Source organism: Pararge aegeria, chromosome 14, assembly GCF_905163445.1.
Source record: "Pararge aegeria chromosome 14, ilParAegt1.1, whole genome shotgun sequence".
Taxonomy (NCBI): domain Eukaryota; kingdom Metazoa; phylum Arthropoda; class Insecta; order Lepidoptera; family Nymphalidae; genus Pararge; species Pararge aegeria.
In genome coordinates, this window is record NC_053193.1 from 17,829,695 (window position 1) to 17,852,220 (window position 22,526).

Consider the following 22,526-nt stretch of genomic DNA (forward strand, 5'->3'; position numbering starts at 1 on the left):
TATTGTTTAAATAAAATAAAGCAAAATCTAGCCCGGCGAAGCGGGCTGGGTACGCTAGTACTATTATATAATAGAAGCAGTAGAGCTTTTTGTGGCAGAGCCCTTCCGGGGAAGTACTAACGCAATGCCTATTTTTGCCGCTAAGCAGCATCGTTGCAATGCTGTGTTCCGGTCTGAAGGGAGTGGCTTAACACCTACGTCTCAGCTTGATGCAAAAAGGGCTATTTGCAGGATGTTAGCCTTGCATGCCCTGCGAAGTGTAGCTTTGTTTATAGGCGATGGTTTTTCACTTTATTCTTTCTTTTTTTATGAGTAGTGCTATCTGCTTGGTACATCAATTATTAACTATAAGAAAAAAAAAAAAATCTTTTCCTAGGGGAGAAAAATGTCTTCTTTTTTAATTCCCCTACAAGTTAGCCCTTGACTGCAATCTCAACTGGTGGTAAGTGATGATGCAGTCTAAGATGGTAGCGGGTTAACCTGTTAGGGAGTTTACATTGCACTTGAACACAAAATCGCTTAGCAGCACGTCTTTGTCGGTAGGGTGGTAACAAGCCACGGTTAAAACCTCCCACCAGATCAGACCAGAGAAAATTCAGAAATTATAAATTCCCCAATTAGGGAGGTCGTCAAATGCCCGTGCTAGTCTTGTAGGAGTAACTTAGCCAGCTCCAATTAGAGAAGCCATCCGCAGCTAAGGACTATGAACACCATCAGACGAAATACGTTTGTATTTACGTATTTAATTTGCAAATTTTTTTTTTGTTCGGTAAAAGTTTTTTTTTGTTTGGTAAAAATTGCAAACTGATTCCATTTATAAAAGTTTCCATTTATATTTTTCTAGCTTTTGCCCGCAGCTACGTTAAGTTCAATTTTTGATTTGGTAAATTTAACAACAGAGGTTTAAAAAATGTCTAACTGGTAAAAGAAAAGGATGCTATATATATGCTGACACATAGCCATCTAGCCCCAAAGTAAATGTAGCTTGTGTTAAGGGTACTAAGATGACAGATGAATAATTCAATTGATAGATTGAATTGATGAAAAACATAATAATTCTCCACTTGTGGGAATCAGTTATGACGGCCGAATGGCGCAGTTGGCAGCGACCCTGCTTTCTGAGTCCACAAGGCCGTGGTTTCGATGTTTTTCTGATGAATGTTTTTTCAGTGTCTGGGCGTTTATATTCATAGTATAAGTATTTATGTGTATTATATTCATAAAAATATTCATCAGCTATCTTAGAAACCATAACACAAGCTACGCTTAATTTGGGGCTAGATGACGATGTGTGTATTGTCGTAGTATATTTAGTATATTTATTTATTTTATCACACTACAGAACATCGCGTCCGTACACTCGAAAGGGTAATGAAGATGTAATCAACACACCTCCATTTTCTATTAAAGTTAGTAGGTACCTAATAGTTCCATATTTTTTCACGAATAGAATCTAGTCTAGCACATATTCAAGCTTAATTTATTTAATAATTTACATACTTTTTAGTTGTTATAACATTTATTTCGGAAGTCGGTTTATGTTTGTAAAAAACAAATCTTTTCAGATCAGATCTGGCGGACCTCCTTTGTACAGTATGCTCGCTTGCTTGTCTCAGTTTGGAGTTAGGTCCCTATCCTGAAAGGACGGCCCTCATACCCGTTGGCGATGGGAAGATTCGCATCAATAAATAAACATTTTTAGAAATTCAATGTCCTTACATCAAAATAACCCAAAGAACAGTGTAATTGAATCGAAGAGGGACCACAAAGGATATGAGTTTGCCCTTTGACGTTTATAAACAGACGGGTGATACGCCGATATTTTTTTAAAGCGATAATTGACGGACCAAGCAGATGGGCCGCCTGGTGGTAGGTGGAAAACTATCACCTATAAACAGAACAACACAGGGCATGCAAGGAGCACGTCCTGTCACATTCCGCCCTGTGTCCATCAATTTAAGGCGTAGGTTTTAAGCCTGTTATAAAACCGGCAAGCACGTCCTTTAGACCGAAAGACAGCATTGCAACAATGCTGTGTTTCGGTAGAAATAAGCTTGGTGCTCATGGGCGTACCCAGCTTTTGGTCCAGGGGGGGGGTTGTCAAATAAGATTTTTCGGTCAGATCGTCCGCCGCTGTTTTGTGAATTCGTTTTGGCGGGCATTCTGTATACTGAAGCCAAAACTGTATTTTCCTTCCTTTAAGAGAGTTTATACATTTTCAGCGAGATTTCCACGCGGGGGCAGCTGCCCTCTCCTACTGGGTATGCCCATGAACCATCATAGCTAGAGTACAACGGACGAGCTCTGCCACAAACGCGTCTACTACTAAAATGTAAAACGCGGGCCACCCATCTACACTTTTAAAATCGTCTTCGGGTATCGCGGCTTAATATCGCCTGAGGTTTCACGAGGGGTATTTTATTGAGTAACCTTTATTACCATTTTTACAACGTGTTTACGAACAAAGAGGTTTCCCTACATTACGGCCGAGTAAAGCCTCGTATTTACTAGTACGTTGTGTATAAACAGGGTGTGCCGTTAATAATAAACAAAGTAAGCGGAATATTTTAGAAATAAAATAGAATTTCTGGAACTGAAACCCGGAGTAATTTAATTTTAATACAAATCTAAAATTGGGCCTTCGTAAAAATGTTATTAAAGTAGAAAATATAGTTAGTATTTATTAATAAAAATTATATTTAACAAAACGGGTTAATCATTGTATAATTAACACCACTGCAGTGTTAATTAGAATTGCCGCCATATTGGATTTTTATTTTACGTCACTTAACCACGGGCACTTGGGTCGCTGAGAGGGAGCCCATTTCACCCAAATGATTAAAGGCCCGAAAATTCGTAACATCGAAACCTTCATACAAATATACACATTGCCCTCCTGCAGAACTAGCAAGGGCAGAAGACAAAAATTATATCCCCCGATTATAACCCCTTACAAGGAATATAATGAAGAGGATAAGTTAACTCCCGTGTATAATTTCACATATATTATTTGGATATTATTTCTACTTGTGCGCCAGTGCTCTGAGAGTTGATAAAGCTGTGGAAGAAGATAAATTTTTATCCTTTCCCCGGGGTAACAATTGTGTCCTGACTATGCTAGACGTTCTGTAGTCGGGTAAAAAGAGACATGTGAGATATAACGTCTTCCTTTAAAAAGAGCAATTGGTAAGTTTCTTACCAGTTTTTTCTCAGAAGAACGTGCAGACTCCACTTTTCAGGAGACTATGGCGGCCTACTGGGCATAATAAGTTTTGTTTTAATTGTATTTGAAAATTAAGGTTTCTTAAAGATGTTTAAGTGATTTTGTCACTGTATTATATTTTATATTAATAGCATTATTGAAATATGGGCAATTGTATATGAATATTTCCGACGTTAAAATTTGAAAAAACATTTGTCTTGGAAAGCTTTCCTTGGTAAGCTGGTAAAACTTTGTTACTTTTACAGATGAATTTGAATTCTCGTCGAAATCACTGATAACGACGCCAACTTGTTTGATTATTTGTTTGTTACCTATCGGACGTTGAACTGATTTTATTCAAATCTGGACACACACGTTGTCTTTTTGATTATATTTTTATCATATAAGCGGATGGTAAAAGATATATATACTGAATTTAATAATATATATACTTCACACGCCTTTTAGAACGAACGATTATTATTACCATTTATTTGTACACAACATGAAGAAAAGAATTATAGCTTAGTAGCGATCTCTGCCAGGCAACCTTAGAATTAGGAAAAAAAGATAAAAACAAACTGTAGGTGGTTCCGAGTATAAAAAACATACATAAAAACATAGCCACTACTTACTAAATACTAAGTTATAAACTAATATTGCGTTATGGAAAACTCTCAGTGATGCTGGTTTATTTTGTCATTCACAGTTAGAACAACTGATATTTAAATTGCTTGAATTGAAAAAAAATTAAAAACTAACATAGATCCGGAAAGTTAGACGTGTGTGCCGGGGTTAGAACTCGATCCCACAGATAGGGAAGGGGCCTGAACTACAAAAAAAAATATAAAAAAAATAGTCCACAAATCCGCACTGGGCCAGCGTTTTGGACTACGGCCTAAACCCCTTCTCAGGATGATGATGATTTTTCCAGCGAAATGTTCACTATGACTTTATTGTGTTATTGAAATAACTTTGTGATGTATCACGAATGTGTTCGTGTATCGGAAACATTTGTATACGAGTGAGTACGTGGCTTAATGCCGCGCCCTCAACAGTGACACATTGAAAAACTTGCTTGACTCGTACTACACGTATTTCCCAGCGGACCCCTTATGCAGATGTATATAGATCTACCTACAACGTTTCACATTTTTTTCGATTTATGTAATACTAGCTTCTACCCGCGACTTCATCTGCGTGGAATTCAGAATCGGGTTTAAAGCTTCGCTGGTTAACGATTTTTAATCCTACCACGGAAACTATTTAAGAGGTCGGTATATAAAGTACATGTCCTTTTCCAAAGGTGGCATACATACGAAATTTCAAAGCTGTCTGCCCGCTGCTTAGCTAGAAAACAACTTTAAATTTTCCCTCGGGAACTACTTAAGGAATCGGGATAAAATGTAGACTAAGTTCTTTTCCATGTCAAAGGCTACATGCATGCCAAATTTCATCCTAATCCGTTTAGCCATTTTTGCGTGATTGAGTAACAATCATCAACATCTTCACATTTCACAACCTCCTATACTATTTATAATATACTAGCTGTTGCCAGCGACTTCCTCTTCGTTTGATGTTGTTTTTTGATGTGGCATTAAATTTAGTTGTAGATCTAAAAAACATTAAAGTATTCAGTGTCGCTAAACCTTAAATGAGAGGTTTGCTGCTGTCCGCTGACGCGTTCTGTCCTCTATCTCCAACCACAGTTTGGGCAAAATTAAACACATATTATAACCTCTATAGTACAAAAATAATTATTTAAATCGGTTATAATTTGTCGGAGTTATGGTGTAAAATCGACAAACACTCATCCCCTCTCCCAAAGGAACCGAGCCTAATGTCGGGATAAAAAGTATCCTTTATTACTTCTAACATTTCTAAGAATATGTTTACAAAGTTTCATGAGGATTGGTGAGGTAGTTTTTGCGTGAAAGCGTAACAAACAAACTTACATTGACATTTATAATATTAGTAGGGATAGGGATATATTAAATAGTATAGTAGGATCTCGGTAACCTACAGATATTCCAGACGGAAGGATTATATTGACGACCTCCCTGACGTAGAGCCGAGCGGTGAGCGATTGGGATGAAGGTCCCGGATTCGATCCCCGGCAAGGACAATTTGGGAATTAAAAATTTCTAAATTTTCTCTGTCCTGGTAGGAGGCTTCAGTGCTGACTAGTTACCACCCTACTGACAAAGAAGTGCTGCTAAGTGATACAGTAGAAACCGATTAGGGGTAATGTGATATATACACGTACACCGCAGTCCCGCGGGTAGTAATAAACTAGCTTTGGTACTAGACGGTTGTTTCTTTTGTCCGCCATTACCTACAGACATACCATTCTGGCGACGAGGCGCACGCAACCCGCGCGTGATTAGTAAAAGACAATGAATTATATCGGCAGTTTAACCGTATTCGATCATAAAACACAAGAATGGCAGGTGTTTTATGGACGTTTGAACCAGTTTATGAAGCTGAACAAAGTGACAGTGGAGAATAAGTGTGCATTACTTTTGACACATTTATCGGACGAAACCTACCGTCTGGCAAGGAACCTTGTACTTCCGAATGAATTGGATACAGTCAAGTTCGAGGAGCTAGTGGAAAAACTCAACAACCATTTTAGGCCGAAGAGGTCAACTTTAGTTGATAGGGCGAAGTTTTATGACGCAGCAATATTTGATGGAGAAAGTATCGAAAATTGGGCGGCGCGGTTAAGAGGTCTCGCCGTATATTGTGAGTTTGAAGCTAATATGCTAGACACATTGCTGCGAGATAAATTCGTTTTAGGCTTAAAAGTAGGCCGTGAACGCGACCGTCTTTTTGAACAAGATTCTCGAACGCTAACGTTTGCAAAAGCGGTAGAAATTGCTCAACAAGCGGCATGTGCTCGTGCTGGAAGACCAATCAGCACCGATGGTGCAAGTTCATCGCAAGCTGTCTTCAAAGAGGAGCCAGTTTACAAGGTACGAGAGCGGCGTAAAAATGGCGCAGCGTCATCGCGAGCATCAAGTGACAGTGAGCGTTGTGAAGTGTGCGGAATGAGAAATCACCAAACATCGCAATGTAGGTTTAAAAACTGGAAATGCAAAGGGTGTGGATCACAAGGCCACTTAATAAAAATGTGCAGAAATACTAAGGAAAGTGTGAAGTCCCAGTTGCATAATTTAGAGGTGGTTTCGGATGAAAATGATGATCACGACTGTAAGGAATGCGATATGTTTAACATGAGGTACGTTAATAGTAAGCCTATAAAAATAACTGTAGAATTAAATAATTTAAAATTGCCTATGGAATTAGATACGGGTTCAGGTACAAGCGTTATCTCAGAAGAGTTGTATTTAAATAATTTTAAAAATTTTCCTGACCTTTGGAAATATGAACTAGGTTGTTTTAACAAGTTTGAGGTAGAATTACATCTTAAGGAGTCAGCTAAACCAATTTTTATCAAGCCTCGTTCAGTTCCATTTGCATTAAAAAATAAAGTTGAAGATGAATTAGATAGATTGGTTAAATTAGGTATTTTGATTCCTGTTAATTTTTCTGAATTCGCGACACCTATCGTGCCAGTTTTAAAAGAAAATGGTAGTGTAAAAATCGCTGGTGATTTTTCTTGCACCTTAAATAAAGTTTTAAAAATTGATAAATATCCATTACCGCGAATTGAAGAGGTTTTTGCAAAGATTGGTGGCGGGTCTAAGTACTCAAAAATAGATTTAAGTAATGCTTATAATCAATTTCGACTATCTAGTTCGTCTCAAGAGTTAACTACAATAAATACTCAAAAAGGATTGTTTAAATATACCCGGTTGGTTTATGGACTAGCGAATGCACCTGCTATCTTCCAACGGGCCATGGAAACACTGCTTGCAGGTATAGAAGGTGTTACATGTTGGTTAGATGATGTATGTTGTACAGCTCCCACGAGAGAATTACATTTACTAAGGCTCAGGGAGGTGTTACATAGACTACAAAATGCGGGACTAAGACTACATAAGGATAAATGTGCCTTTTTTCAGGATAGCGTAACATACCTTGGGTAAGTCATAGATAAAAACGGTCTAAAGACGTGTTCTAACAAGGTAGACGCTATTCTTAAGGTGCCTACTCCAACAAACGTTCTAGAAATAAAACGGTTTTTAGGTGTAGTTAACTATTACCGTAATTTTATTCCAAACGCTTCGGCCTTGTTGGGCCCTTTACATGAATTACTCCGCGCAGATGTTACTTGGCACTGGGGAGAACGTCAACAAAATTCATTCGAAAAGGTAAAAAAGGAGTTAGCCTCAGACCGTGTTCTTTCTCATTTCGACCCGTCTGCACCTCTCATACTTACTGTGGATGCAGGGCCGGCAGGGTTAGGAGCGGTACTCGCGCACGCTGATGGTGAAGGTCGCGAGCGTCCTATCGCTTTCGCTTCTAGGTCTTTGCAAGCTAGTGAAAAGGTTTACAGCCAAATTCAAAAGGAAGCTACCGCGATTATATTTGCTGTGAAGCACTTCCATCAATATCTCTACGGTAGACAGGAGCCATTCATCTTAAAGACGGACCACAGGCCCCTTCTATCCATATTTGGTAATAAAAATGGTGTTTCCGTAACAGCAGCCCTTAGATTACAGAGATACGCAATAATATTGTCCGCGTATAACTATACCGTTAAGTATGTATCGGCTAAAAATAATCTAGTAGCGGATTTTTTCTCTAGAGCGCCGCTGCCTCAGTCGGAATCAACAAATGTTGAAGAGGAAGGGGGGGAACAAAACATTACGTTTTTGTTTCTCGATGCAAGTGCAAAACCGGTTTCATTAGAGGAAATGAAGCACGCGACAGCGCATGATACGGAGCTAGCCACTGTAATGAATTATATGAAACACGGTTGGCCGCGTAAAATTACCTGTTCATTAATATTACCTTATTTTTACTGTAAAACCGATTTAGAAGTAATTAATGGATGTTTGTTTCGTGGTCATAGGTTGGTAATTCCATCCGTTTTTAGAGAAAGAATGCTAAGGGAACTACATTCGGCTCATTTTGGAATAATTAAAACGAAATTGATAGCACGCAGTAAGTTATGGTGGCCACATATACATATAGATATCGAGCGATGGATAGGCGAGTGCAACGCGTGTGCGTCGGTACGAAGCTCACCTCCCCGCGCGCCGCCCGCCTCTTGGCCCCAGTCTACTCAGCCCTGGTATCGAATTCACATAGATTATATGAGTATAGGTCATTGCGTTTATTTGATCATAATAGATGCCTTTAGTAAATGGTTAGAATGTATTTACATGAATGGCGGCACCTCCACGGCTGCATTAATATGCAAACTGAAATTTGTATTTTCTACTTTTGGAATTCCCTGTTTAGTTGTATCAGATAATGATCCAAAAATTAATTCCTCTGAATTTCATCACTTCTGTACTAATCATGGTATAAAATATATGACTTCCCCGGTTTATCACCCTTCTAGTAACGGACAAGCCGAAAACTCAGTAAAGACTTGTAAAAAAATGTTGAAGTGTATAATGAGTGATATTAATAATAGCACTCCGCAGCGAGTTATACAAGAAAAGCTATTGACTTTTCTGTTTGAATACCGTAATACAATCCACTGTTCTACTGGTGATACTCCGGCAAAGTTAATGTTTGGTCGAAACATACGTTCTAGATTAGATGTTATCATACCAAATAAAAGTGACATTACACTTTGTAAAGAAAAAGTTCAATTAAAACCAAGTAGAAGTTTTGAAGTGGGTGAAATAGTTTGGTCTAAGTGGTTTTCTAGCAAAAAAGCTATATGGGAAACGGGTAAAATAATAAAAAAAATCGGTCTAAGGATTTTTGAAATTTATTTTAAGAAATATGATACTGTTTGCAAAAGACATTTGGACCAAATTAGGAAGCTAAAAAGAGAAGTTAACATAGTTGATGAGAACGATTATTGTAATGAATATTTACCTGAAATAACTTTTCCTTCGGCTTCAGCTGAGCAGAAGTCATCGGATTTAACGGATGTTTCATCAGTATCATCACCCGAACCTGTAGACACCTTAATTCCTAATATTGAGGCTTCGAAGAGTGACAATCTAAATTCAGATGATAATGTGCCAATTAGTGGTAACAGAGATGATGCTGAGGCAACACCTGAAGTTCAGGTACCCGTGCCCGAGTCTGAGCGTGCTCCTGATTGCTTGAAAACTAACATAGACGAGATATCTAAATCTAATCAAAGCTCGCCCGGACGTCCCGAAAGAAGAAGGAAAATAGTAGATTATAGGAAGTACTTTTAAGTTTATTTTAGAGTAGTTTTTATGTTAGATCTAGTTTTTAATTATTACCTATTGTTTTAGAGCCTTAAGTAAGGATGGAGGAATGTGATATATACACGTACACCGCAGTCCCGCGGGTAGTAATAAACTAGCTTTGGTACTAGACGGTTGTTTCTTTTGTCCGCCATTACCTACAGACATACCAGGTATGTATTTAATATAACTGCCATACCCCTAACAGGTAAGCCCGTTACCATCTTTAATTGCATCATCACTTACCAGGTGAGATTGCAGTCAAGGCGTGTGTGTGTAAAAGAAAAAAAAAGATATATTATGTTTGCTTTCAGCAAGCAAATTCTTTGCAAAATTTTCTCAAGATAATGCTAATGTGCTGTACAAGTTAGTTTTTCAAAAAAGGATCAGCGTTCGTTCCGTGATAAAAAGAATTCCAAATGTATCGAAAATTGACGATCCCCGTGCCTCGGTGAGCACGTAAAACCGTTAGTCCCGTTCTTTATCATCATCATATCAACCCATTACATGTGATATTCTGCGGATGATAAAAAGCCACAATAAAAACTAGTAGGTTAGTTTCCCAAGAGCTGGCGTTTATTAAGCCCAGAAATTCAAAGGGGCAATAGCGCCAGCATTTTGGTTACCATGCCCATAAGTGAACAGTTAGACACCTTTTGCTTTTTCAAAATATTAAAGCAAGTATTTTTTTTTAACTAGTAGTTTATAATTGAATAGGAATCTATTTCGTATTTGCGCGCGTTAAGAAGCGGCGTTGATTCACGTTCCGGGATGCCGTATACATCACAGTTGCATTGGATACCAATTTAGACGATTGTATTGCACTGTACACACGCGTTCATATTTCACTTAGAAACGCGCGTTTTAAACTCGTATGTTACGAATTCTAACGCTGCTGTATTCAGCTATAACTTTTTTTTATTGCATTAATTGATGGACCAAGTCGATGGCTCACCTGAAAGTTAGTGTAACACCATAGTCCATAAACAGAGCAATTACACTGAGTAGGGCATGCATGTAAAATGTCATGCAACATTGTGTCCATCAACCTGAGCTGAGTTAAGCCTGTCTGACTGCCTGATAAGCCTGTGACTGTCTTTACACTGGCAACCACTTACAAACTAAACCATTGCATCAATGCTGTTTAGCGGCCAAAATAAACACGGTGGTAGAACTGCGCTGGACGAGCTCTGTCACAAAAAGTTATACTGCTACTAAAACTAGGTCGCTACCGCCAAGCTATAGCAAGATTCCCGTAGCGTTCCGGTCTGGTACCGTGTAGAGAATAACTACGAGTGTGAGTTTAACTGCCACTAGACTGCTGTCATCTATGTATTAAGAATTGAAATTATACCGTCAGTTTTATAATGCGTTGCAATTTAATCCTACTAAGGTGTAAATCTATAGCACCTCTATTTCTTTTGAATCTTATTTGCTGCGTATAACCAATTAGGGGTATGCGTTCAATATAACCGCTGTGCTTATTCACATCACTTGCCGTCAGGTAAAATTGCAGTCAAGAACAAGTAAAAAGAAGTCCTAAAAATCAGCGAAGGCTGTAAGGGTTAACGCCCGTGTTTTCCAGTGGTCCGTGCAAAGCGAGTTGCTGATAAATGATGCATACATACGTATAATATAAGACCACAAGAACCTTGCAATTTCGCATTACAATAGCACTCTCACAATACCTCCTATACATGTTGAACATTTTTAACCACAGAAAATTCAGAAATTATCAGATCAGTGAAAAATCAACTAGGTTTTAGGTGTGGTTAAGTGGTTTATAGGCGACGGTTTACCACTTACCATCAGATGTTCCCATCTGCTTTGTCTATAAACTTCTTCTTTTAAAAATCTTCTTTATAAAAATAAAAAAGATGCATACGCTATCAGACGTAGCAGAGAAGACCAAAGCAGCAAAAGTACACCAGATCGTTCAAAGTGTCTGGCGGGGCGTGTTATGAGTGTGCTGGGGTCATAACAGTTGAACTGAACGTTCAACAATGTTCACGTGCGGTGAGGATGACTCTCAAATTTTGCGTTGCGGCTTTGTACTCGTTATTGAATGTACAATTTAATCGGATTACACTCGCTAGACGGAGAGACGACGGCATTTTGAGGGGGTAAGTTGACGTTGAGTGTTTTTGTGGTCATACTTACAATATTTTTATTAACGTTGTGGTAAATACTGAAGATTTTAGTTTAATTAATAAAACGCCTAAAGACTGTAGATATGTGACTGTTTCATTTATACAAGAAAGACTAAAATCGTAGAAGAAATATAGGTAGACCCAAAAAACCACCACTTTCAACCTTTATATCTATTATTATTGATAAGGCCGCCTTTGCACTCTAGCACTAAGTACTATTACTGTTCTCTTTGTGTCTTTCCCTTCAGTGTTTTGTTGCATCAATGTTATTTCTATTTTATTATATTTATTTATTTATTCATAAGTCACACCAGCAATTAATTGTAACTACATTCATAAAAAAAAAATATATGTGTTAGAATTACCAATTCTGTCTAGTGCCATTACAATAACCAGTTAAAGCTGTATACAGCATTATCGTTGTTATCTCCGGTCTCAATTAAAAAAAATTAAAAACTTAAATAAGTATTTAACTAAAGATTATTAAAAATAATAATGTAGATATTACACTCGAACAGATTGATTATTAATAATAAATTAAAATTTATAATTAAGATCTTTTTTTTTTTATTGAGACCGGAGATAACAACGATAATGCTGTATACAGCTTTAACTGGTTATTGTAATTGCACTAGACAGAATTGGTAATTCTAACACATATATTTTTTTATGAATGTAGTTACAATTAACTGCTGGTGTGTCTTATGAATAAATAAATAAATAAAAAAAAAAATTAAATTCTTTATTAAGATTATTTATATTTAATTTACATACAATTTTCTTACTGAAACTATTCTAAGGATGTGGGGTGAAGTCCTTTGTGGAATGACAGAGATTCATAGGTAGACTGTATTTTCTTTGATAACTGATTATGATATGTAAATGATATAATAATATTGATAATGGGCACACGTTCAGTGGTAGCCTAAAGTGTTTAGCCCAGCGTGCTCGGGATACGAAACAGCCCAAAAAATTGTAATAGTCCACGAACCCGTATCGAAGTGGCGTGATGGAACTATATACTCTGATAAAGGTATTTAGGGTGTTGTTTTCACTGAATAAGAAAAAAGGAAACCTCTCAGCTTTTTAAGACTGGAGGTCTCTCAATCTGGTACCGCTAGGGAGCGCTTTTCATGGTGCCCAGACCCCCCATGCAGAAGTAACAATTTTTGATAGCAACCTTCTTGGTAAGAGTTATACGAGTACTCTTGCTTAAATAGTTGTACTATTAGACATCAAACATCATCTTACAGATCTGTACGAGAGCTATGGTGATACGCTCGGCCGTAACAATAGGAAGATCTTCCTTCGAGCGGGTGATCGTGCTCGAATCGAGGTTCGAACATTTATCTTTGGAAGTTGTATATATAGTAAATTTTTGTGAACACTTGGCTACGCGATGCAGGATTTTTGTGGCGCCATCTAGTTCGGTAATGTGTAGACCGCTACAGATCCATGATTTATTATTAGCATCTGATGAAATTTTCGTGTGGAGAAGACAAAACAGAATACCAACAATCTTCTTCCCGCGGGTAATACGAGGCGACATAAAGAACATAACAGAGAAAGGGCAGCAGCGTCCCATGTGCTACTAATAGACACCATCTACTGCGACTACTAACTCGGCTATTGATAAAGCGAGCATTCCACTGATATTAACGTATCAGGTGCCACACGTATCTACGAATAGAGGTAGTACTTTCTACGAAATTTATATAGAACTAGCGGACCCCAGCGCCATTTGTCGGGCTGATTTGTGAATCTAAACCATCCAGGGTGCCACCCAAACGCATACCAAAATATTCATTTAAATCAGTCCAGCCTTTTAGGACGAGATCAGTGACATACACACGCACACAAGAAATATATACATATATACTAGCTTACCCCAGCGCCATCTGTCGGGCTGATTTGTGAATCTAAACCGACATATCGGTCGCATATCGGTCCAGCCGTCTAGGAGGAATGCAGTGACATACACACTCACACAAGAAATATATGTAAAGATAGAATAAAATAGAAAATTTTTATTTCAACACAACACAATAAGAAAAAAACAAGGAAAGCAGTAATACTACTTAGTGCTAGGGTGCAAAGGCGGCCTTATCATATTTATATATTTAATAAACTCAATAACTTTTTTTTAAATTAACGTTTAATATAATTCCACTAGCACATGGTCTGGAACACGCAATCGAGAACGTGAGATGTATAAATGCCGCGTGCGGTCCAAATGACGGCTGATTTGCATTATAAGCGGTCATTTTAACACTGTTATTGGACAATTTAGTGCCATAATACAATAGTGTTTGCGGATGTGTCGAAAATCAAACCAAATCGACCCTTATGGGAGGTCATTCAAGATGACTTATTGCAGCGATAGAGTATATCACTATAGAGTATATAGTTATAGAATCACAAAAAGACAGCAAAATTGTATCACTGTCTTTTGGACGCTGATCGTATATCTTCACTCGATATCAGAACCACCATTATTACCCCAACAGAGCCCTTGAATGCAATCTCACATTAGTTTAAGTAATTTTTTTTTTTTTTTTTTAATGTATTTTTTTTAAGGGACTTTTATAGGTTACCTATATGTCAGCCCCATTACACACAATATGAATCCTAAATAAAAAATGCATTCATGGACTCAGTTATAGTAAAACAAAAGAGATCTGCTCCAGAGCTGGGAAATCTCCAAGATAATAAAATAGCCTTTAACACTCTTCTGTCCATCCTCTATATAAAAACAAAAATATTAAAAAAAAACGACTTAAAGGAAGTAGAAAAATGCTTTAAGAAATATTTCTACAACATTTTGAAGTAGGTGTCAAATACAACTTCGCAGAATTATGGACCTATTTAAATTCAATAAAGTTTTACTCCTAGGAGATAGCTAACATAAGAGAATCATGAAAATCGCTTGAAAATTGGTGGTGTAATCACGTCACAAACATACAAAAGAAAATATACACACGCATTAATAATTTTAAACATTATTAGGAAAAATCTCGCGTCCCTCAAACGTAGGATCGAGAGCAGCTCCAATATTATTCTGAAGGTTTTAGCAGGATAGTGTATTTAAAGCGAACTGGATGACAACTTTAGTATATAGTAACAATAATTATATTAACTAACATAGATATTAAGTTTATTGTAAATTAACTTGATTATTAAATTTGCTAACACTTGGACCTTTGTAGTCTGAAAAAAATGCAATACAGTATAATAATATGATTAGGAAAATAACCATAAGGATGTTGTTTGTAGAAAAGCCAATAGTATTTAAGTAGATCACGCCTTGCCGGAGGATCCCATTTCAGCCCTCTTTATGTCTCCGGGAATGTGTTTCTGGAGCGAAACTCCTTATCAATATGTACTGGGACCCGTCACCGCGTATGTTTCAATTTATGGATTTGCTTTTAACTTTATCTTTTAAACATATAATTTTTCATATTTCATATACGCTGCGGTGATAGCGCAATGGGTAGGAGCTCACTTACGAACGAGTTCACTTTCGGGGGGCCAAGTTCAATTCCCTGCACCTCTAACTTTTCTAAGTTATGTGCGTTTGAAGTAATTAAAATATCACTTGCTTCAACGGTGAAGGAATACATCAAGGAGTTGAATGAATGAATGAATAGCCATTAAAAATGCACACCACAAGAAAGTACATAAAAAAGAAAAGTATAACAAAAGAACGTATCTATACAATTTGGCGCCCTTATCGCTTCATAGCGATTTCTTCCAGGCAACCAATGGCGAAGAAAACAAATACAGAAAATAGTTTGGTGCACATGTACAATTTTTTGTTTATAAAATTGATATTTCCTCCAAGTGTAGGTATGAACACAAAAAAGAATTATAAAATTATATATGTATACCCACTGTGTATATATATATGCGTAGATATACCTCGGTGCTTTATTTTTTGATTATTCTTGGTTTGCGAAGAAGTATTAATAACCAATTTAAACTTTAATCCTTGACCATTCTGTGACTTTGGGCGATATCAAAATCGAGCAAAAAAAATCACATTTGTTGACCCATAAAAAAATTTAATCCGGTTTTTTAGTTTTGTTGATAAGCGGCATCAGAAATACATCATCTGTGAACATTTCAACTGTCTTACTAACACGGTTCATGAGATACAGCCTGGCAAACAAACGGGCAGACAGACAAATTTATAGAAATACAGCAGATGGACGGACGCAGTCTTAGTAATATTTGGCGGGACTGCTTTTAAATGAAATTTAAAAAGAAATGTAATTTATTTTTTTCTATGAATATATGATAAAATGTTGTTAATAGAATAAAAAGTCAGGCAATCCCGATTAAATTGCAGAAAATTATCAATTGAATAAAATAGCCACTTTATCAATGTATTCTTAAATTGTTGATTTGATAGTGCAGCTATAAATTTTGGGATTGCATTGAATATCTTAACACACATGGCACTACAGCTTTTTTAGATACACGACTGTCATAGGGCACTTATTGAATATTAGTCTATTTTTATTTAGAGTGCGCCTTGGAAATAAATCTGTAAACTTCTTGAAGAGATCTGGTTTATATTTTTTTTTAAGTTGTTATCTCTAAAATATATATAAGAAGTGTAAGGATTCCTATACTTTGGGTACGGGACCCTAAAAATAAACATATACATACGCCTAGGATACCAATCATTTCCTCGACAACCGGTTTAGTTATTGATCTATAAAACTTTATTAGGCACACACGCACGCGGTGTTTGGCGTAGCTGAAGAAATCTATTGAATACGTGCCTGGAATTATTGACGGCCGCGTGAATGGGAGAAATGATGAGATCAGAGTGCGGAAATTAGGAGGCTGCGGCGTATCTGGATATATATATTGATATATATCTGAGTCGAGCAAGGCGTCCAGTTATCGACAGACCAATAATATAAACGTAGAACGACATCTCCTTAGAGTCTATGACGTACAACGTCGGTGGCGGGAAAACAGAAACAAAGATGGCGCCGGCCGCCATCTTTTTTCAACACGCGTAGAAACTGTCATGCGTTTTAAATGGAAAGGATCCATTTGATCCAAATCTGAAAGAGCCGGTGAAAAAATATACTGTATATAGTTAGAACTCAATCGCCAAAACATGTATTATGACAACGAAGCAGGACTTTTCAGTATTAACATTGGATCCATTTTATTTCTCAAATCTAAATATATATATTTTTTAATGGAAATTAAGCTTAACTTTTTATAGGTACTCCGCGAAAAGGAGAATCTGTACGATGTAATTTATAATTTCTTCAATCTTTATACTCCACAGACCACACCAAACAGAAGATGTTGGCTTTACAATATATAATTGTTCTATCCAATACTACGTGATCCTCCCGACTTTTATTAATAACACTAGGTGTCATGCCTGATAAACGTGGTATACGTCGAACAGTCACGCAACGCCTTATCACACTTCAACTTACACATTTAAATGTCAGCAGGAAAAACACTGCGTGACTTTCCCGGCGTTATGTTACGGCACGGCATTTATTAATAAGACCAATGTATGAAAAATATACGTGGTATATGTAGGAATGAATACGCAGCGTTTTGACACACCGAACTGAGACCTTATATGTCAGAGCGTGGAAACCTTAGGTAAAACACTCAGTAACTCCGATGTTATGCAATGTTTATTTGTAAAGCCCATGGTGTCAGGGTATTTATAAATTAAAACATTACGTTCGTTAGGGAGTGTGTACCTACTTACTTGTCTCTTTTAATTAATGAATGTTGTATTAATTAATCAACACTCATTTATTGCCGTCTTTTTATGGGCAACGTTTTATTACCTTTTTACTGTGATTGAAGAAGCTAATTTGACAAAGCATCTTTTGCTAACAGAGGTGATAGCCTAGTGGTTATGGCTTCGTTCTCTCTTTTAGGGGACCTAGTCAAGGACCTATTCCCCGTCAAGCACCTCGAGCTTTCCGGAATATCACTTGTGATAACGACTAAGAAACCTGGAGGTATCTTTGCATCGTCTACAGTCTCACAAGATTGAAGTGTATCGGAAATGCACCGGTATTTATTTCAAAATACTCACCGACAGTGTCATGAACATTGGCTGTGAATCGAATATAGTTTTAATTATTTCTTGAAAACTATTTACTAACATTTCTTAAGCATAGATAAACGGGTACATACCACGATAATATTTTGAATTTGTCGATATTTCGACCCAGTTGCATGGATCGTGGTCACGACGGGACTCCCGAGTCCTCCCGAGATTTCATGCGATGAAATTTGGCATGCATGTAGCCTTAGACATGGAAAAGAACATAGGCTACCTTTTATCCCGGGAAATAAGATAGTTCCCGCGAATAAAAACCTTAAACGACGCGAACGAAGTCGTGGTTTTCAATCAGGTAGTAAATAAATAATTGTGATTTTTTTTTAATTTACGCGGGCGTGTCAAGACCAAAAGCTGAAGCAGTGAATAATAAAATAACGTACCTTAAGATACAACCACATACGAGACTTAGTTTATTAAAGTAAATTGATGCAACAATTAAATTGCACCCCTCGTACAAGATACCTCGCCGCCTCGCTTATTTAATACAACTTAGCCCTTGACTGACCAAATTGTCTTCTTAGTCGTGCACTCTTGGCAGAGTGGTCGTGGCTGCTGAGATGAATTTCATGGCGCTAGACATCACTGGATTGCACGGCTTCACGCGCGAGTCTTGTCCACTTTTGGCGATTGGTAGCATGTCGAAAACATTCTACCACAGTTGTCTGGGTCAACGATTTCACCGTATCTATCCAACGAGTAGGTGACCGCCCTCTTGACCAAATCGAGGCACTGACAATGTGAAACAAAATAATCACTATTATCATTACCGGCCCACTACAGATCACTGGTCTTCTCCCACAATGAGAACTTTACGTTCCGGTTAAGACCGTAAGCTAGTGCGTATTGGTGGACCTCACACACCTTTAAGAACATTCAGGTGTGTAGGTTTCCTCACGGTGCTTTACTTCAGCATTGAAGCAAGTGATATTTTAATTGCTTAAAAAGCACATAAGTTTGAGGTGCTTGCTGGGATTCGCACTCGCCCCCCGAATATGAAATCGGAGACCCACTGGGCTGTCACTGCTTCACCACAAAATGAACATACATTATGTAATTGTAACTGCCAACTGAGTTGAAATGAACTCTTGGAAACAGTTGGAAACTAATGCTTCAGAATGCAAAATATGGATTTTACAGGTTGTTTAGTGGCAACTTTCCACAACGGATAGATTTGTTGCCAAGTAAGTCAAAGAATAGCCCTGCATGTCGGTCGAGATAGGTCCTGTAGCCGCATTGGCCAGTACGTCCACCAGGATCCCCCAGTCCCCCTGGGGATCCCCGTGAACTCATGTGTTTATCAGAATCCCCTTTAATTAAAAAGATGCTGTTACACCGGGGGTGATTGAAAAACGAATCCACCAAACGATTTTCCACAGATGGCAGCCAATGGGCAAAATTATATTTTACCTATATTACAATTTGTTATTCAAAGGAAAAATATGGTATCAACTGAGGACGACCTCATTATGAAAATTAAGCTTAATTTGCTGCTTTTGATTTTTGCTTTGATTCGGGAGAATCTAAATGGTAGTAACTTCTTCAATATCTATACTCCACACCAAACAGATTCTCGGCAACGTACCCTCTACGCACGTTTCGCTCCGAAACCGGAGCATCCTCAGGAGATGTTGACTTTACAATGAATCATTTTTAAGAATTAATTTTCATTATATCATAGAATTCCGCAAAGTAACGGCAGTTTCTATCCAATGAGGACGACCTCCGTGCCGCAGCGGTAAGCGCTGTGGTTTTAAGTCGGAGGTCCCAGGTTCTATTCTAGGCAGGGGCTATTTGGGAATTTATGATTTCTGCATGTTCTCTGGTTTGACTACCAGAGTAGGATGTAGACTAGTTGACACTCTAACGACAGAAACGATTTAGCGATTTAACACGGTGTCACGGAGAAACCGCCTAGGCGTATGAGTTTACTGTAACTGTCAAACTCGTAACAGGTTAGCCCGTTATGATCTTAGAAAGCATCATCACTTACCAACGGGTAAAGGAGAAACTTGTAGTAGAATTAAAAAAAGGTACAGAATCGGCCTGCTGAAGGAAGGCGGCTCGAAATAGAACGGCACGTGTTTCGTTTAACTCTCGTACTAAGTGCACCGTTCATCAAATTATGTGCAGCGAGAACATGGCGCCCGCCGATACCGCCAATATCCTATCATAACAGAGCGCGGGAAACGAAGTTTGCCGCCGCCGCCACGGGCGCCACTAGCGTGACAATCTCATTTATTCGCGGACGCTGCAGGGCGCACACGCCTCCACTGCACCTTAATTATATTAAAAGTCCGCTTCGCCTACGTTTAATATTCCCCGTTATACACATCTTATTTATGCCACTAGTTAGCCCTTGACTGCAATTTGAAAATGTATGTTAGTTTTTGATAAAAATATGGTCGAAATTAAAGAGTTTGCCTTGATTAACACTGATTTCATTGTACGACACAACACAGAAAATAGGGGATTCTACAGGCACTGGATGACATTGACTAAGGCGATATTATGAACGAGCTACGGTACGATGATGATATTATTATAAAAAGAGATCAGTGCTTTCACAGCCCCGATATTTATATCCAGCTGATATCTGATATTCAGTGCCCACAGATTAACAAAGTTAGAAACGTTTGTGGTTTACTGGTGCACGTTACAATTTACTTTTATACAGCGACACATTTATTTAATTTTAGAGTCTTTCGGAATATGTCTTTAATGACCACAGGTTACTTATTTTTGTATCTTTAAACATGGAGAAACCCGACTGCAAAGAACCCCTTCGAGCATTTTGGTTATACACTTACTTACTTATAACTCTTTTACGACACTTGAGTTAAGTCGGTGCTAGAGAGGAGAGGAGAGGTCCTGTTGTATTGTTGGTGATTTTTTCTCGCTTCACTTTTTACTATTGGTAAGTACGTTAACTAGTTATAGTTACTAGTTAAATGTTGAATGAAACTTCATTGATGGAATGTAATGAATATTATATCATCGCCGTCATCACTATCAACTCATTACCAGCCAACTACACGGCACGGATCTCCTATCAAAAATTAGAAAAGTCTATATTGTACTTCACTATGCTGGCAAAGGTCTTGATACACCTAAGAGAACAAAATAAATATAAAATCTAAGTAAGTCCATTTAAATTAATTTAGACTGAATTTATACAGCATTACGAATTACGAAATATTATTGAAGGATGCATAATTATATTTCATAAGGAATCACCCTACTTCATTCATACAAAAAAATATTTACTTTGTAATTAAAATATTAATTTGAGAAGTAATATAACGTAGGTATTCATTTATTTTGAAACTATATTTTTTATTTAATATCCACAAAAAGAAAGATAGTAAAAAAGCTTCAACTTATTTATATTTTACTAGCTATTGCCCGCGACTTCGTCTGCGTTTGATTTTGTTTTTTGATGTGGCATTCAATTTAGTTGTAGTTCTAAAAAAATTTATAGTATTCAGTATCGCTAAGCCTTAAATTAGGGGTTTTTGCTGTCCGCTGAGGAGTTCTGTCCTCTATCTCCAACCAAATTCATCAGATCTACACAAAGTTTGAGCAAAATTAAACAATGTTATAACCTCTATAGTACAAAAATAATTATTTAAATCGGTTATAATTTGTCGGAGTTATGGTGTAAAATCGTCAAACCGAGGTTAATGTCGGCATTAAAAGTATCCTATATTACTTCTAACACTTCCAAGAATATGTGTACAAAGTTTTATGTGAATCGGTTTTGTAGTTTTTGCGTAACAAACAAACTTCTCTCTCTCTCTATGGTCGATCTTTCATCACTGAAGATCGTGGTCCTGGTGAGATCTGAACTTCGCGTTGGTAAACTGTCTCCATCGACTTCTGTTGGAGGCCATTTTTGCGATTTGATAGAAGCGGTCTGAATTAGATTTTTTCCGTTTTGTTGGGGACCGGCCTCTAGGTCTTTTGCCTTCGGTGTTGCCCGTAACTATAATTTTTTCCAGGCTATCATTCCCCCGCCTCAAACAAACTTACATTCACATTTATAATATTAGTAGGGATTGATATCTGTCATAACTGTCTGTCTTGTCAATGAAAACAATATCCACTGGGAAAGCACATTGCTGATTTGCCACTACAAAAATCAATAAATCAAAAGAAGTAGAAGTAAAACAATATCCGTGCGCACACTACTCTGTTGTTACAAAGTTTTGCCAACACTTAGCTGAAAGTGTCCTATTTTTCAAACACCATTTTCACGGGGTCGTCACGGAATCCAATAAACAGTGCTCTTAGTACGAGGCACGCTCGTTAGCGAGGAGTCAAGCTTTTTGTGCCAGAGCTTGTCCGGGTAAGTGCCACCATAATGCTTATCAAGCGGCATTCCTGTGTTCCGATCATACAGCAACAGGCATGGTTGCTGGTTTAGTTACAGACATGAGAAAAAAAGGAAAATCAAATAAAAGAAATATTGACACACATTTCTGTTAAATTGTAACATTTGTATGAAATGTTTTAAACAAATAAACTGATGAACAGGAGCTGGCTCAGTATAGCGGCACACTAAAGGGTATAAAAGGCAACACATTTGGCGATTTTCTCACTTAACAATTTGGTTTCGGAACGAAACGTGGGTCAGGGTACATTGGCGAAGATCTGTTTGGTGCAGAGTATAGGGATTGAAGCAATTATAAATTACGCCATACAGATTCTCGCGGAGCACAGCAAGTTAAGCTTAATTATCTTAAATA

General features: G+C 37.6%; 1 protein-coding gene across 1 annotated transcript; it reads left to right on the forward strand.

Moving 5' to 3' along the window:
• The first annotated feature begins 5,465 nt into the window (after positions 1-5,465).
• Positions 5,466-9,640, forward strand: LOC120629636. Its single transcript, XM_039898629.1, has 2 exons — positions 5,466-6,443; positions 9,194-9,640. Exons 1-2 carry the CDS (start codon positions 5,599-5,601, stop codon positions 9,195-9,197), a joined length of 849 nt encoding a protein of 282 aa, XP_039754563.1. The 5' UTR covers positions 5,466-5,598; the 3' UTR covers positions 9,198-9,640.
• Positions 9,641-22,526: the final 12,886 nt, after the last annotated feature.